An 18,716-nucleotide genomic window follows, 5' to 3' on the forward strand; every position below is an offset into this window, starting at 1 on the left:
AGTCACAAAATAGCTCTAGATATTTAGATAAATGATGGGGGAAACATTCTGGATAATGTTTTAATGCATTGCATTGGCCTGAATCTAGTTCTTAAGAATAAGAGAAAAAAGTTGTTTGTGGAGGATTTGGAGAGAGTCTCAAAAAGATTAAGTGTGTGTACTGACACTAAAACACTGGAATATTTGCCAAGATCAAAACCACTTCTACCATGATAATGAACAGTGTTAAATATCTCTTTCACTAATGGTAAGTTCCTGGAAGCTACTAGATATTTTTTTGTGGGGGGAGTGACTAATGTTTCTTCTTTTTAAATTTTACTTTCCCATAGTCACTCTTCTTAAATAACTACAGAAAAATAACATTACTTTCTGACTGAAGAAATAGTGAAGAAAAATGGAGTCATTATAGTTAAGCTGCTAAATTACTAAAATCAAGTAGAATGAAGCATGAGGAAAGGATTCTATTCTTACTTTAGCCTGAGAACTTGAACTTTTGAACTTTTTCACTTGTGCATCAGTTCCTGGAGGTTATATATGTCCTGTAGATAACCCTGTGAAGAACCAACAGACATCCATTTTCCACATCACTCATCATCTATGGGAATCTCATCTTGGATCAATGCAGACTCTCAAAATGCAGGGCTGAATATTCTCAAGAAGTAATATTAGTATAAAAATTTTCATCTTTTTTTGCTTCTTTGGAATACTCTGGGTATTGCTTGGTTGTGGCTCTGATTTGCATATCCTAAAACCCTTGAATAAATCTTTGCCCTTTTTTTTTAGCCACAGTTTCCCTAGTCTTTGTGCATGGTTGCCATGACCTTGATTGAACTTATCCAAATAATGCTTTCACAACTTTTTCCTCAGGAAAAGAGCCTTTGCTATTGTTATTCAACAAACACTTATTATCTACAAACTGAAAGACATTATGATCAGTGCAACGAAAATATGGAACAAATGGAGCATAGTACTTGCCTCCAGGAACTGAGAAGTTGACAAAATCAACACTGATTGACTGTTTAATTCATTTCAACATGTAAATAGTAAACCTACAGTATTTTCCAAAAACTATTTTGGGTATTGTTGATACTGTTGTAAATGAGATAAAACTGGCCACGCCTTCACAGAATTCATAATCTATTAATGAGTCAGGAAAAAGAACCTATAATAAATAAATACAAATATTGAAAATTCACCAGTATTTACTTAAAACTATAAGAAGTTCCACAAAAGGGTCTTCCAAGACTGAATAACAAAAGAATAATACATAATAACACGTAACATTTACTGAGTACTCATTATTTATCAGGTTGTTGTACATGGTCTTTATATATACTTACATTTAATAATTGTAACTGTACCATGAAGAAAGGTGTTATCTTTATCTGCATTTTACAGCTGAGGAAGCTGGAGCATAGAAAGAGGAAGTGACTCGCTTAAAGTTACCTAGCTAGAAAATAGCAGACAGAGCCAGTGTTTAGACCTAGGCAGGAGGCTCCAAAGTGTATGTTCTCAGCTTCTTTCTCACAATGTTTCTAGAGTATGCTAAAATTTGCAATGGGGATTAGAGGTATGCTGTGGAGATAGACACTTATAACCTCTTTCTTTGATGTTTTCTGAAGTAGATGGAGTTTGAACTCAGATTCATCATGGTTAAGAGATCAGAATATTTTAGTTAGGAAGAAGGGAATTGTAAGCCAAGTCAATAGCCTGAAATAATGTAATAAAAGAAGGACAAATGGACTTCAGTGACTGAGATGTGCAGTTAAAGATGAGGCTAAAATGGTGGGCTGGTCTACTCTGTGGTGGGTTCTTGGTAGATGGCCTGATATGGGATGGCTTGATGCTACAAAGACTAGAAAAGAAGACCTTTTAGGACTTTTCAGGGGAGAAGACCAAAAGAGAGAAAAAAAAAGGTATAAACCAAGGGAGCCACAGAGAGAATAAAAATAAGGGAGCAGATGCAATAGATTACAGTTAAGTAAAACTGTTGAGATACGGTGACCGAATTGATAGCCTTGAAGGGGGTTGTTTGAGGGAGAGAAAGGTTATACAAATGGGTTCAAGATTTAGTTGGACATATTTTTAGCTGAGTGACTTTGGGCAAGTTACTTCATCTCTATGTCTATTTCCTCACATGAAAAATGAGAAATAGTAAACTTATGTGCAGCGTGGAAGTGTAAATGAGATAATGGAATTAGAGTTATGCCCAGGGTTTGCACATAGTTAGTCCTTGTAAATGACATTTATGACTACCTTAATAGGAGTTGAAAATGACTTTCAAGTTTTATACCAAGTCAATATGCAGATGACTATGCCATTAACCAGGATGAGGCAAAAGGATATTTGGGTATATTGATATCTAGATGCTTGTCATATATCTATGTGGACATTTTCGGCCTACAAACTGAAACTAGAATCTTAAGACATGAGAAAGATCCGATCAAAGACCTTGGTTTAGCTATCAATCACAAGAGAAGACTGTGTAGAAAGAATCTTAGCTGATGGAGTGAGAAGAAAGTAACAAGGGGTCAGTGGAGATTTGGGAAGAAGGCAAGGTCAAGAAAACCAGTGCCAAAGCTTGAGCCAAAGAACATCTGGAAGGAATCCAACAGATCTGATATATGATATATTATTCATGGCCTTTGACAGAGCACCTTCAGTGGGCCAAAGCTTTGATTATTAGGAAGCTAGAAATGAGTGAAATGAAGAGGCAGCTGGTGTAGACCATTCTTTCAGTTAATTTTGGCATTGAAAAAGAGATGGAAGAGAAAGCAGGGTTTTGGGGACTGTGAGAGAGAGAGAGAGAGAGAGAGAGAGAGAGAGAGAGTGTTTATGTATCTTCTATTTGTCAGTTTAATGGGAGAGATTAATGATATAAGAGAAAGAGAAGGTATGGGTGTGATTGATGGTGAGTTCTAACAAAATAAGGTATATGTTGTGCCATATATTATGTATCTACTATATATTTAATATTTTCATATGTATCTCAAGTCCTAAAACACTATGTAAAGAATTATTTTTCCAATTTGCAGATAAAGAAACTGAAACTGAAAGAAAACAGAGGTTGGTCCCCTCATCCCACAAACTTGGTATTTGATGAAATTAGGATTCAAATCCAGACCTGGCTGAATCCCAAGGCCCTATGAGTAGAGAAAGATTGAAAATGTGACTAAGAAGAGAGGGGGTTGAAGCAATTTAACAGGATGTTTAGAGGTGCAGAGTTGGAGTATCAAAACTGGGTTTGAGGACTTAGGGAAAAGTAAAGTTCTGTGATAGCCACTATGGTTCTTTTAATGAGATTTTAGAAAGAGATTGCTAAGTAGCTCCAAAAACTTAACTGAGACATGAATTTGTAATGCATCAGTCAAGCGCAGTTATGTGACTTGTTCCAGTTTTTTCAATTATACCAGAACATCAATATTGAACAAAGGCCAGGCTTCTAAAATTCATTGTAGTCTAGCCTATCAAAAATACATGCTGAAGACAGCGGTTTGTCTATTTGTCTCTGAATTCTCTAAAACCAAACTTCAAAAAATATTGAATACAGAGAGAATATAAACAATTATTTTATTTAAAACATTAGATCTAGTTAAGTATATTATTATGTAAGTGAGATCAAAAAAGTGCTTAATTTTAAAGCTTGCCTTCTGCCCTATCAATGAGTGAGCATCTCTGCTACATTTGATGTGGGGAGAAAGGAGAACCATTACATGTAATCAGCTTCTAGACTTACAAGAATAAAAACTACATAGGCAAAGCAGGGTATGCTACCATTTAGACTTAATTAGTATACTAATATATACTAAATGAACTGTAACAGTCGACTAGAGAACATAACAGTATATAAAGTGCCAAACAAACAATACTAAGGATGAGAGAACTAAGGGCCAAGCATAGTGAATATTTGCTGGCCTAAACACATAAAGAAGCCTGTTTTCTGAGTAACTGGTTCTCTGTACCAGTTAGTCAATCACTGCTTTATATTAGAGATAACTCTAAATGATTCAACCTCTACCCCTCTGTACCTTCATTCCAAACCCTTGACCATTTGAAAGAGATCATGGTTATTGCCTGTCAGCCAAATACACACACTAGAGGGCAACATACTCAATCTCTCTCTCTCTCTCTTTCTCTCCCTCTGCCTTGTTCTCTCTTATTTTCTCTTCCCCTTTCACTCACATCAGTCCACTGTCCACAGGGGCAAACAGAGTGTCTAGGTGAGTCAATAAGAGCAAGATGTCTCCGGATTCCCATTACTGTCCAGAGCAATAGAAAGATTCCCAGTCAGAAGTCTCCTAAAAAGCCATCTAGAGAAAGTGCATGGAAGAGTAACTTTCTATTTCTTAAATTCAACTTAAATTCAGATTGTTTATGACTAAGATCTTATTAACAGACACAACAAACTATATTAGTGAACACTGTGGCGGAAGAAGGAAGACACCATCTGGATATTGTCCTAATTTAAGTAAGTATCTGCTGGTTCTGCAATCTCATAGGGACCCCACAGAGAAGTATTATTTTCCTTTCTACTTACACAGTGATGTATAAGAGTTCTAAATGCATGGCATGACATGCTCAAGATAAAAGAAAGGAATATCATATATTACTTTGTTTAGAAAACATTCTAATTTTTGCTGTATGCTTTATCTTAAATCACAAAGTATCTCTTAATCAGTGGCCAAGTTCCAGTTTATTTTCATATTTCAGGTATTTTTGGTTGAAAAGGTAAGTTTTTAAAGGACTGAATTCATTTTCAATATTGCTCTTTGGCATGTGAAATAGTCTGGGGATGTCCTCAAGAATTCTGTTAAAGCAAATTGCAGTTCACACCCAACAGTGGATTTAAATACTAACACTTCTGTTTGTCCAGATACTTTTCATATTAATTCTCCCAGGAGATATTATCAGAAACTGAAAACGGAGTACCAAATTATTTGAAAGACCTTATAGATTATAGAAATATATGGTATTGTTTTCTTTAGCAGTACTGAAAACATGAAAGAAATGTAGGTGTTAATTAGATAACTTATTAAAATGTGAAAATTACTCATTCATAATGAAGAGGCTCTGTTCATAGGTTGTATACAAATTATTAACCTCTCAGAGGAAAAACATCTTGAAGAAATGCAAGAAATGTGATTTGAGGCTCCTTCTTCTTTTCCTCCTTCACATAGCTAACACTGAGATCTAGATGGCACTTGTTTGTTTATGAATGCATGCTAAAGGCTCTCTTTTTTTTCTGTATTTCTAAAAATAATGAGGTTTTTTTCCTTCCACTCACTTTATTCAGTAATAACCAAATTTACTGTTTTATAACTCCCTTTGAGAACCTAAAATGTACAATATTTCACTGATTGATTAAATAATAACTGAACAAATAAGTAAATTATCTGGGGGTAAAATATGTTTGAACTTAAAAATATATATTTCTTCAATACCATTGAAGGTATTGAAAGGACCATTGGTAGACTGTAAACCTCAAACATGAAAGAATATCTACTTCTTTCAATAATTCTTAAACAATAGTTCATGGAAAATTTAAATGTATATGTGATAATCAGATCTATCATATGTGATTATAACATTAAAGCCAAGTAAATATTGTTAAAGAATAAAATATTTAACAGTATCTGAGATTGCATATTTTTCTCTACCAGTTTAGATATGCTCATAAAAAGACATAGGTTCCATAATTTAGAATATAAAATTTCAACATGTGATTACGAAGCATAAAAAGCTATGACTTTTGGATTTATACTAAATAAAATAAATAATTAGAAGAATAAATCAATAGGAAACACATTTTTCTTTCTTTGTTGTGACCTAATACATATGTTCTCATTTTCCAAAACACACATTTGCCAAAGGCCTTTGGTGGCTTACAAAATTATTGTACTCCAAATTATCCATAGCCATAAAATGCCCTTAAAAATCTGCTGTCCCTTTCAACAGCTACATTCATGTCCTTGCTGACAGCAGAACATTCACAAAATAATTGATCCATTGTACCTATAACTATAATGTCTACTCTAGACATTCTATAGTAGACAAATGTGACACCTTACTAAGAGATGGAAAATCATTTAACAAATTTCATAGATTAATTATCAAATATAACTTGGCAACACTGAATGCAGCCACTATAAAAGAATGAGTAGTCACCTAAAGACAATGAACGCAGTCAAATTATATTAGCACTATTATTACAGGAGCAGAGGTATAAATATCTAGAGGATGTGGGAGAGAAAGTATTTCCCATCTCCATCAAATCCTTTGCTCATACTCACTGTCATATCGTTGTCATTATTATACAGCATTATGTTATTTATGGAGCATGTGTGGTTTGCATGGGGCTCCAACTGTTAAAAGCGGAGTCCTCCCTGGAGACCTAGAGGTGGAAACTTCAATCTTTGAAAATCAGGGTTTATCTTAGAAAGTAACTCTGAGTACTGAACAGTTTTTAGGGGAAAATTTAACTGAAGTCCACCAGTGGTTAATAATTTGAGAAAGGGGTTGTAGAGAATTGAGATGTAGCTGAATTAACAGTATCATGGGCCAAAGTATGCAAGGCTGAATTGAGTCATTGTTTTACCTGAGTCAATGTTTCCATGTTCCTTTGGTCAATGGCAACACACGGTGGCTAATTACTAAAATGTATGCACTCATCAAATATGTAAGAATTACAACCTAAATACTTTCCAGGAATAAAAATAATGCTTATTCTATACTTGAAGGACATAGATTAAAATCTAATAGTTTATTAATTTTATTATAAAACTTTATGCTCTGTATTTAAATACAGAAAAAATATATCCTATTATAAATCCAGATAGTGACATACATGCTCTTCTGATAACTATTTCGCTATTTCTTAAAATGAAAGAAAAAGTTTACATTAGTTGTTATTTTGTTCTCTCAAAATCATGAATACCAATGATTTTTAGAAGTATAATATGACACTGACTTAATCTAATAATCAGAATAAATGCTAAAATGACCAGAAGCTATTTATAACTTTCAATGTTTTATATTAAATGCTTATGGGCAATAATTATTTATTTTACAAGAACTCAAATTTTGACAAATTCACCAACAGAACCATTGTCTTACTATATTTCCTTAAGAGCCATCAGAATTACAATTTACTTTCTTGAGCAAAATATGCATACTTTTGTTACAAACAGAAAATTATTGCTTTTCTAAAGTTGATTATGAAAACATAAAATGTGTTTTATGTACTAAGGTAGTATTCCTTCCTTGAAATGCTTCCCTTGGTTGCATTCTTACAAAACTAATATTCTTCAACACAACTGTCCTGAAATTTAGGTCTTCAACCTACATAATAAGGACCTGAGACTTAACAAAGAGAGAAAAGGAGTCATAAGTGAGAAACATATTTAAGCAACATGAATTAACTTTTTATGGGATAGATTTTTTGAATGATTATTAGAATGTATTCCTTTAACCTAATAATTACTGATCTTCTTTTATGTGCCTAATAATTTTTTTAAACTTACCATGTTTATTTTAAATCATGATTTCTTTGTCCTTATTAAGTTGATACAATTTGAAGGAATAAATACTCTTTTTTTTTATTTATATGTATTTGTAGGAGTAGGAAGAACCGAATATAAGAGAATAGTCAAAGGTTATAGAAAGTGGAAAGATAATGCTGAAGGGAGAGACAACGTGAGCATTTATATAAACCCTTCTGTACCTAATAATGTCATATTTAGACTTTTGAACAAAAGAATAAAGGTAATAAGTTTTTTAAATTTTCTTCTCACTATCTCCTCTCCAATATCAAACAGGATATACAGACACCACAAGGACCACATAAGTTTCAAAAAGGCTACTTAAAGGTGGGTGTGTGGAGTCAGAGATGGTTTACAGCAATACTAAAATAAGCTGACTGATTTTGCAAAATGCTTTTCTAAGACAATGAGTGACTCAAAACCAACAGACTCTACCAACTAGCTGCATAGTAGCATCATTTTCAGAGGGGCAGTGAATGTGTGCACACACAAAGACAGATACACATGCTCATTTTATAAAGACTGTTAGAGATAAAATAAGAGGAAAAAACTCACTGAGAAGTCTTCAAAGATTTTCTTGAGTTCTTTGTGACCATGCCTTTCAGCAATATGTGCTGGATCTGAACCTTCCCAATTTTTCATCTGAGACGCCCAGGTTGCTCCTGAACATTGAAGCAAATGAATAGCCAAGTTCTTTAAGCCAAATTTTGCTGCACAGTGGAGAAGAGTTGGAAGTTCTTTGAAATTAGTATCTGTAAGCATAAAAATTAATATAATTTAATGTTTTTATCATATCTGCAATCCCTTAAGAAGAAGTGAATGAAATCTGCTTCTAAAAGTAATTTCCACATAGCAGGGGAGACTTCTAATGTGAGTTTACATGTAAGAAAACCGTCAGTGGTTTTAGCAATGTAGAATCTCCCCTTTCTATTTCTCGTCTTAAAAAACAAGGTGTAACACAAATAACACCCCCTTTTTGTTACAAAACCTTTATTACAAAATCATAAACATTCAATTCTGTAACATAACAATATCACACCCAAGCACATTTATCACATTTTGGTGAAATGTTCAAACTAAAACTATAAATTACTACACTCATATTATTACTCGACCAACCACAGTCAAGCAGGCCTTTCTTCGGCCAGACCTTGTATACATAAAAACTAATATACTCATTAGCATTAATGTGTAACACTTACTTATCAGTAAATTTAATTTAGAAAGGAATATAAACCTCTTAAATATAATAAAACAAAACAAAACATCATGTTGTAATAACATTTTTTGTTTTTTTAAAATTTATTCTATTGTGTATTTTTTCATTACCCTTAGCATCCTTATACTTCTTCCCCCCAGCAATCACTGCACTGTTGTCCATGTCCATGAGTTCTTTTTCCTTTTTGCTCAATCCCTCCATCCCCTAACCTCCCTCACTACTAGTCATCCTGCGCTCCATCTATGAGTCTGTCCCCATTTTCCTTGTTAGTTCAGTTTGTTCATTAGATTCCATATATGAGTGAAATCATATGGTTTTTGCCTTTCCCTAAGCGGTTTATTTAATTTATCATATGTTCTCCAGGTGCATCCATACTGTTGCAAAGGGTAAATTTTCCTCTTTTTTACAGCCAAGTAGTATTCCATCAGTACTTTCTGATTCTTCCTGGTTTATCTTTGGAAGACTGCATGTTTTAGTAGTCTATCCATTTTTTCCAGGTTGCCCAGTTTATTGGCATATAGTTGTTCATAATATTTTCTTACAATCCTTTGCATTTCTTTGGTGTCAGTTGTTATTTCTCTTCTTTAATTTCTGATTTTATATATTAGGGCCCTTTCATTTTTTTCTTGAGGAGTCTGGTTAAAGGTTTGTCAATCTTGTTTATTTTTTCAAAGAACCAGCTCTTGGATTCATTGATATTTTATATCATTTTTTTTACAATCAATTTCATTTATTTCTGCTTTGATCTTTGTTATATTCTTCCTTCTACTCATTTTGGGGTTTGTTTGTTGTTCTTTTTCAAGTTCCTTTAAGTGCGAAGTTACATTGTTTATTTGAGCATTTCCTTGTTTTTTGAGATAGGCCTATAATGCTATGAATTTCCTCTGAGGGTTGCTTTCCCAGTGTCTGAGATTTTGGATTGAAGTGTCATTTTCATTTGTTTCAATGTATATTTTGATTTCTTCTTTGATTTCATTGTTGACCCATTCATTGTTTACTAACACGTTATTTAACTTCCATATCTTTGAGTGCTTTTCAGTGTTCTTGTGATTTATTTCTAGTTTCATAGTATTGTGGTCAGAGAAGATGCCTGATATGATTTCAATCTTCTTACATTTATTGACTTGTTTTATGTACTAATATGTGGTCTGTCCTAGAAAACGTACCATGTATAGTTGGGAAGTGTGTATATCCTGCTGCTTTGGGGAGAAATGCTCTGAAGATATCAATTAAATCCATTTGATCTAGTGTGCCATTTAAGGCTGTTGTCTCTTTGTTGATTTTCTGCCTGGAAGATCTATCCATTGAAGTTAATGAGGTGTTAAAATCCCCATTTATGATTGTATTTCTGTCAAGCTCTCATTTAATGTCTATCAATCAAGATTTGCTTTTCATATTTAGGTGCTCCTATGTTGATTGCATAAATGTTTACTAAGGTTATATCCACTTTTTGGATTTAGTCATTATGCAGTGTCTTTTTTGTCTCTTACTATAGCCTTGGTTGTAAAGTCTATTTTGTCAGATATAGATACTGCTACTCCAACTTTTTATTTTTTTATTTTTTTCCATTTGCATGAAATATTTTTTCCATCTCTTTACTTTTAGTTTGTGTGTATCCTTCCATCTGAGGAGGGCTCTTGGAGGTAACACATATATTGGTCTTGTTTTCTCATCCATTCAGCTACCCTGTGTCCTTTGGTCAGAGCATTTAAGCCATTTCCATTTAAGGTGATTATTGATATGGATGTAGTGCCATTTTGTTGTTAGACTGCTTTCCTCTTCCTTTTTCTTCCTTCCTCCCTCTGTCCCTCTCTCTCTCTCTCTGTTTCTTTCTTTCTTTTTCTTTTCTTTTCTTCCTTCCTTTCTTCCTTCCTTCCCTTCTCCTTCCTTCCTTCCTTCCTTCCTTCCTTCCTTCCTTCCTTCCTTCCTTCCTTCCTTTCTTTCTTTCTTTCTTTCTTTCTTTCTTTCTTTCTTTCTTTCTTTCTTTCTTTCTTTCCTTCCTTCTTTCCTTCCTTCCTTCCTTCTTTCTTTCCTTCCTTTTCTTGTTGTTAGAGCAAGCACTCCAACATTTGTTGCAGTACTGGTTTGGACTTAACAAAATCCTTTAGCTTTTTCTTATCTGGGAAACTCCTTATTTCTCCTTCAATTTTAAATGATAGCCTTGCTGGGTAAGAAGCCTTGGTTGTAGGTTCTTGCTTGTCATCTCCTTGAACATTTTATACCATTTTCTTCTGGCCTGAAATGTTTCTGTTGAGCAATCAGATGGCAATTTAATTGGTGCTTCCTTGTAGGTAACTACTTGCTTTTCCCTTGTTTCTTTGAGGATTCTCTGTTTGTCTTTAAGTCTTGCCATTTCAATTATGATGTGTCTTAATGTAGGTCTCTATGGGTCCAACTTGTTTGGGACTCTCTGAACTTCCTGAACATGTGCAACTTTTTCCTTCACCAGATTAGGGAAGTTTTCAGTCATTATTTCTTCAAATAGGTTCTTGATCCCTTGCTTGCTGTCTTCTCCTTCTGGTATTTCCATGATGCAGATATTGTTCTGCTACTTGTTGTCCAAAATGTTTCTTAAGTTCTCCTCATTTTTAAAAATCCTTTGTTCTTTTTTGCTGCTCTGCTTGGGTATTTTTTCTACCTTTTCTTCCAAATCACTGGTGCAATCCTCTGCTTCATCTACCATGCTGTTTGTTCCTTCCAGTGTATTATTTATTTCAGGTATTGCATTCTTTATTTCTGACCAGTGCTTTTTTTATAGTTTCTATGTCTTTTTTCATGCTGTTGAGTGTCCTTATAATCATTACTCTAAACTCTCTATAATGTATTGCTTGCCTCCATTTCATCAACTTCTTTTGGAGAGTTATTTTGTTCTTTCATTTCGGGTTTGTTTCTTTGTCTTCCCACTTTGGCTGCTTCTTTGTATTTTCCACCTTCGTTGTTAAACTAATCAGTCATTAAACTGATCCATTGTTAAACTGATCAAGCTGTAATCAGCATCCCAGCTTAAGCTCACAGTGTGGGGCAGAGTAATTCCTATGGGGAGGGCCCTTCTTTCCCCTCAGACTGACACCACTTGAAGATGAGTGATCTTCTAAGAAACATAGCTTCTGCAATGTGAAGAATGACTCAGCATAAGGATCCTGGTAGCTGTTCTTTCAGTTTTCTCCCCAGAGCCAACTCCAGACTCTCCTCAAGCGTCTCTAGTCCATTCTGTCCTCTTTTTGCTGGAGCTCACGGTTAAGTGGCTGCAAGTGAAATTTTGTGCATTGGCCCTTTAAGAGGCTCTGTGCATCTCCCTGGTAGATAGAAACCCTTACGCTTTTCACAGCTGGATATTATCTGGGTTCTTTTCTGGTTCTGGTGATGTAGATGGGTGAGCCCAACTTGTGGTTTACACCTCATACTTCTCAAGGGGAACGCCCCAGCCACTGATATATCCCTCTGTAATCTTCAGCTGTCACCCGTGGGAGACCAGCCAGCCCCCTTGTGTCTCTGCACTACCTACCAGTCACGTTTTGGTGAAGCAGTTTATTCTGTCTATCCATGGTTAAAAGGATTTTCTCAAGCTAGTGTTCAGTTGGTTATTTAGGGCGCTTTCTCTACAATTTTTCTTATTAACTTTGGCCTAGTTTAATTAGATCAGTCAATTATATTTTATAATGCTTTTTAATGAAAATAAACATGAAATTATATCTTAAGACCTTTTAAAGAAAACACATTATTCTCTGGAATAGTTGCAATTCCAGATTGGTCCAGGAAGGAGGTCAGTGTAGCTTCCACTTATTCCTCTGCCATCTTCAATCTCTCCTTTTGAATGTACTAAAAGGAGTAATAACTCCTTTTGAATGTACTTTGACATTAGCTGAACACTAAATAACAAAATTAAATAAGTTCATCTACAAAACATTTTTGTATTTTCTTTTGCCATGCCTTATTTGCTTCCTTTTGAAGTTGAAATAAACATGAAATTCCTGGAGGGATATATTAGATTTCTATGTGAAAATTTTTTTCCCTAGGGAACTGCAACTGAAAATATAGGTAAGCATTTATATTGAATTGGCAAAAAAAAGTCCATTTTTTTTTCTGTAAAATAAAGGACACATTTTTCGTTTTTAAAATCAATAAAGTTATTGATTTGGATATTTTGAGTATGTCAGCTCTCTCCTGTGTGGTATAACATTGATTGTTCTCAATTAATATCTCTATTTGATTGCTATTAACTTCAACTGGTCTACCCGAGCCTGGAGCATTGTCCAGTGAGAAATCTCTGGTTGAAAACTTCACAAACCAGTTTTTACATCTTCAGTCAGTTATGGCACCTTCTCCATACACTGTACAAATAAATTTTTGTGTGTGTTTCAGTTGTGTTTTTACCTTTCTTGAAATAATAAAGCATAATATGCTGAAAATGTTGGATATTTTCTTCCATCTTCAATATTAAAATGAGTACACAAATATTCACCAATTTTGATAAGTTTTTTTAATGTATGCTGATATGACAGCTGTTACAATACAATCTAATAAAATTGTTTCAAATGAATGAAGTTAAAGACAACTAAGCACTGCCAGAGCCATCTTAAGGAAAAAAACCAAACGTTTTGCCCAACCCAACATAGATATCTCCAGTTTGGAAATTTACATCAGGATTTTATAGTTTTCATATCAGTGTTTTGAAGTTTGAGTTTCTTAATCACTTATTAGTTATCAATTAGAAAATATGTATTTTGCATAACTATAAAGTGATAAATATAAACTTCTGTTCCAATGACAAAACACACAAACACACACTGAGTAATGATTTGTTATTATTCTACACTTTCACACCTTGATGAAAAAAATGTGGAATAGAAAGTACACATCAGCTTCCTTTGATAGCTGTGGAATTACCAGAAGCAAGCAAAGGAAGACTTACAGCAACAGAAACAGAGGCCTCAAAGCAAAAGTAGATTCTCTTCCAGCAAAATTCTAAAGCAATGAAAATAGCCACCTCATAATATTTTTGAAAACTGAATCTGGCCTCATTTACCTTTTATCTTGTCTTTTTCAGACAAGAAGAAAAGGAAAAGAGAAGGAAATTAATTCTTGAGTTTTTAATTCACTTGCGTATTTCAGGGCTGAAGAAATTTAGTTTGTTGGTATATATCTTTTAACAGAAAAGAAAACAAAACAAACAAAACCTTCTAGACACATTAAGAACTTGCTGTAAGAAAATATTTTACCCTTCAAAATTATGTGTTGGAACTAAATGGCTGCAGGTAAATCTGTGGTCGTATTTCAATAATAAATGCATTGATCCCTTCTTATATGATGTGTAGTACATCAAATATCAAATATTTTATGAATAGAAGCTTAGGAAAGGTAAAACTGTTTAAGGTAGGTACCAATTTTCAAAATAAAAATAATGTATTTTCTTTAAAAGTTCTTAAGATATAATTTTATATTCATTAAAAAGTAGTATAAAATATAATTGTCTGATCTAATTAAGCCAGGCCAAAGTTAATAAAAAATATTTACAGGATAATATCAGATTTTTACATGCTCTTGGTCATCTCTTTGCCACACCATACAATATACAAAACGAAAATTACCTGCCAATCTATGTTTTATGTATTACTAAATATTGCTATTCTGGTGAATTTGAAAGATCACTCTCAATGCATCTTAAAATGTTATTTTTATTAAATAAGTGTTTAATCAGCATAAGAGCAGTTTCACCTTTTAACCTCACCAACCTCCCCTGTCAGTAAATTCATTAAGGTAATATGATATTAAAAACAACAAACTTCACTAAGAAGCTCTCTACATTTGTACATCAAAAAGAGTAAGAAGGACTGTCACAAGTGGTCTTTTTTTTTTTCCCCAGGAAACATTTCATAACAGTTTTGATACTCTGAACCATGTTTTCTGACTCACAAAAGGAAATTCTGCTGATTTAAGATTATACCCTGATACTATTAGAGGACAAGGGGTTTGAAGCCTGGCCTCTTTTTTTGTTTTTTTTCATTTTTAGTGAGAGCTTAAAATTCCTTTAATCTACTATAATGCTTTGTGAAGTTATAGACGTAAATGAGGTTTGGAGGACATCTTTCCAATTTCCCACCTAGGAAACAAGTTGAGTCCCCAGATGATCTTGTAGGTACTACTTGCATACCTCTAATGACAGTGTTTTTTACATCCTAAGGCAGACTGTTTCTTGGTTACACAATCATTACCTCTGCTGAGGTAAAATGCATTTCCTCTGAATTCCCATATCTTTACACTATTTGGGAAATAGAGAATCATAGTTCAAAAGCACGGGCTTCGAATCAATAGGCTCTTCCATTTATTTATTATGTGAACTTCAGCAAGCTACTAGTTACCTGAGCCCAGCCTTCTCATCCAAATTTGTAGGCTAGGCTACTGAGGTAATTAAATGACATATAAAAAGTGCCCAGCAAAGTATCTGAAAAATAACATTCAATAAATATTAATTTCCTTCCTTTTCTCTTTCTGCATCAAGTAGTTTAAAACATCTTTGTCCTAAATCATCTTTGCCCCAGCCTTATGATTCCTAATTCTTTGCATTACTCTACAATACTTACAGTCCTGAGACTGGCTCCATAGTAGTTGGACTGCTATAAAATAAATCTGTTTCAAACCTGCCCAAATGATCATTTACTGCAATCCTTTTCATTACCTTGAATGGGGTTATTTTGCTTGCTTATTTTCATTAGGTAAGAAATGCTCAGCCTGCTAATGTAAATGGTCAATAACTAGACAACTTTCAAATTTAACATTTTTTAATTAAAATATGATGGAGTAAAACTTTCAAAGAATTTGATGATTCACAGGAGCTATATTAGTTATTTTAGTGTTAATTAATTAATAATCTCTAGTATTTTTTTCTAGAACATCAAATTAAATATACTAGGTATGTGCACATATTATATTAATATATATGATATTCAAATATGTAAAGGTACTCATGTCAACAAAGCATAATTAATACTGAGGACTAATTGGGGTTTTTAAGGGTTGTATCTTTTATAAAATCATACTTTTTATATTTTTACCTTGATTTGATTATTGTGAGTACTTAAGATATCAATGGTTCCCTCTGTATTTGTTACTGGTATGCTTATAAACAGCATAAGATGAAAAGGCCTTTAGTTTAACAAAAAAGCTTGCTGGGGAGATTAATCCCTATCCTGGGCACTCATTCCGTGTCAGAGAATGAGTGTTGATCAGATGAGATGCCTCTGACTCAGGGCATATTACATGCTGTCCTTCCTTATTCTTCAGTCATAATTTAAATCTAAAGTACATGATCATTAAGGTTTTTACTTTAAAATGTTTCTGTTGGATTTTTTAAAAAGTTATTTTCTTAAAGTCATAGGATTTATTTTATAGACAGTTTATAATCTCAGTTACCTGATTAAAATAAAACATTCTTCAAGAGATATTTTAAAAACCTAAAAACCTTTAAAAATATATTTAATCTACAGTGCGCTTTTGCTTCAATTCATGGCAATTTTCATTTAATTAATGAAGACTCATTACATCTGTCTTTATTGCCAAAGCAAAATAAATAAACCATCATTTACCCTAAGGTCTTACCAATTTGCTTTTGACTTTTGACTTTTTTCTAGACAAAATAAATTTTCAGTTTTCAGTTGTTTTAGCCAATGTCTGTCAAATGGGAATTTAAGGAGAACAGAATTAAACGTCTGAGAGATATTTTTTAAGGAAAATCCAATTTTAATAGTTTTTCCAAATAAAAGTAAGTAGATGAGTTGGCACATAGTAAAGAAGTTGAGTTACATTTTGTGCTGAACTCTTTCCTTTCTTTTTTTAAAAAAAATGAGCTTTTCATTTATTCTCCTCTCATGCTCTCCTAATCCCCAGTCCCAAAGGAGATATTAACAACACCAAACCACCAAGCGGTACATGATACAAAATGATCTCCTGAGGTTTCCTTCACCTCTGAGTGATGACTGTTACTGTTAATAAAATAGATATGTACTGTCAGATAAGTGGCTTCTTAGTTTGTGTGTGTGATCGAGGCAGCTGATATTTGTGTTAGTCTACATTAACATCTCAAGTTCTTTTAAAAATCTAAGCCAATCAAAATCACTTTGCATACCCAATCAGCAAGTTTTACTCCACTCTATATCATGATGAATAGCAATTGTGTTGAAAAGGAATCAAGTCATTCAATATAAATCACTACATAATTAATTCAGTTGCAATTCATTTGAAAATATAAACTAGTGATGAAAAACAGGCCAATCGGTTCTAAGGTAGAGTTTACAGATATATAAACATGATTATTTTTTACAAATCTTGGAATATTTTTACTTTGCAGAGATTATGAAATGTGCACCCTCCTTTTTAGATAACCTCTTTCAATCCTATCATTTCATATTTTTTAAAGTTTATTCTTTATTGTATTTTCCATTACCATTTAGTCCTTTTATATCCCATCTCCCCAGTAATCACCACACTGTTGTCCATGCCCATGAGCCCTTTTTTTCTTTTTGCTCCATCTCTCCACCTTCTAACCTCCCCACCCCACTTGCTGGCATCTGCTCTCCTTCTATGAGTCTGTCTCTGTTTTACTTGTTAGTTGGGTCTGTTCATTAGATTCCACATAAGAGTGAAATCATATGGTGTTTGTCTTTCTCTGGCTTATTTCATTTAGCATAATGTTCTCCAGGTCCATCCATACTGTTACAAAGGGTAAAGTTTTCTTCTTTTTTATGGCCTAGTAGAATTCCATTGTATAAATGTTCCATAGTTGTTTTATCCACTCATTTATTTATGGACACTTGAGCTACTTCCATATCTTGGTGTTTGTAATTAAGCTGCAAAGAACATAGGGGTTCTTATTTTCTTTCTAATTAGTATCCTGGGTTCCTTCAGATACATTCCCAGAAGTGGGATTGCTGGACAAAAAGATACATCCATTTTTAATTTTTTGAAGTATCTCCACACTTTCCACAGTGGCTGCACCAATCTGCATTCCCACCAACAGTGCAAAAAGGTTCCCTGTTTTCCACATCCTCACCAGCACTTGTTGAGTGTCGATTAATTGATGACAGCCCTTCTGACAGATGTGAGATGGTATCTCTTGTGGTTTTAATTTAAATTTCTCTGATGATTAGTGATATTGAGCATCTTCTCAAATGCCCATTAGCCATCTTTTTCCTCTTTGGAGAAGTGTCTATTCAGGTCCTTTGCCCATTTTTTTAATTGGGTTTTTTTGTGTGTGTGTTTTAAGGTTTCTAAGTTCTTTATAAATTTTGGATATTAACCCCTTGTCAGATGTATTGGTGAACATATTCTCACATTCTGTGTGTTGTCTTTTTATTTGGTTGATGTTTTCCTTTGTTGTGCAAAAACTTTTTAGTTTGATGTAGTCCCATTTGTTTATTTTTTCTTGTTTTCCTTGCCTGGGGAGATATATCTGAGATTTTCTTTTCTACCTATGTTTTCTTCTAGTACTTTTATGATTTCAGGTCTAAAATTTAAGTCTTTCACACATTTTGATTTATTCTTGTGTGTGGTGTAAGAAGGTGGTCTAGTTTCATTTTTCTGCACGTATGTCCAATTTCCCAACACCATTTATTGAATAAGCTATATTTAGCTCACTGCATGTGCTTGCTTCCTCTGTTGAATATTAATTGACTATAAAGGCATTGGTTTATTTCTGGGCTCTATTCTGTTTCATTGATCTATGTGTCTGATTTTATGCCAGTAGCAGACTGTTTTGATTACTATGTCCTTGTAGTATAGTTTCATATTAGGTAGTGATTCCTCCAACTTTGTTCTTCTTTCTTAGGATTGCTGTTGCCATGTGGGGCATTTTGTGGTTCAATATATATTTTTAAAATATTTGTTCTATTCTGTGAAATACATAATTGGAATCTTGATAGGAAGTGTGTTGAATCTATAGATTGTTTTGGGTAGTATGGACATTT

General features: G+C 33.6%; 1 protein-coding gene and 1 pseudogene across 1 annotated transcript in view; both read right to left on the minus strand.

Moving 5' to 3' along the window:
- Positions 1–18,716, minus strand: part of BANK1 (B cell scaffold protein with ankyrin repeats 1) — a 300,120-nt gene that overhangs the window by 151,709 nt on the left and 129,695 nt on the right. Inside the window, exon 7 of the mRNA XM_054591683.1 lies at positions 8,094–8,290. Coding sequence (XP_054447658.1) covers positions 8,094–8,290 — 197 coding nt within the window. The remainder of the gene's footprint in view (positions 1–8,093; positions 8,291–18,716) is intronic.
- Positions 7,186–7,295, minus strand: LOC129085431 (uncharacterized; annotated as a pseudogene).

This window comes from Pteronotus mesoamericanus, unplaced genomic scaffold (genome assembly GCF_021234165.1).
Source record: "Pteronotus mesoamericanus isolate MK-2021 breed Mesoamerican mustached bat unplaced genomic scaffold, CSHL_Meso_final scaffold_232, whole genome shotgun sequence".
NCBI classification, from domain to species: Eukaryota; Metazoa; Chordata; class Mammalia; order Chiroptera; family Mormoopidae; genus Pteronotus; species Pteronotus mesoamericanus.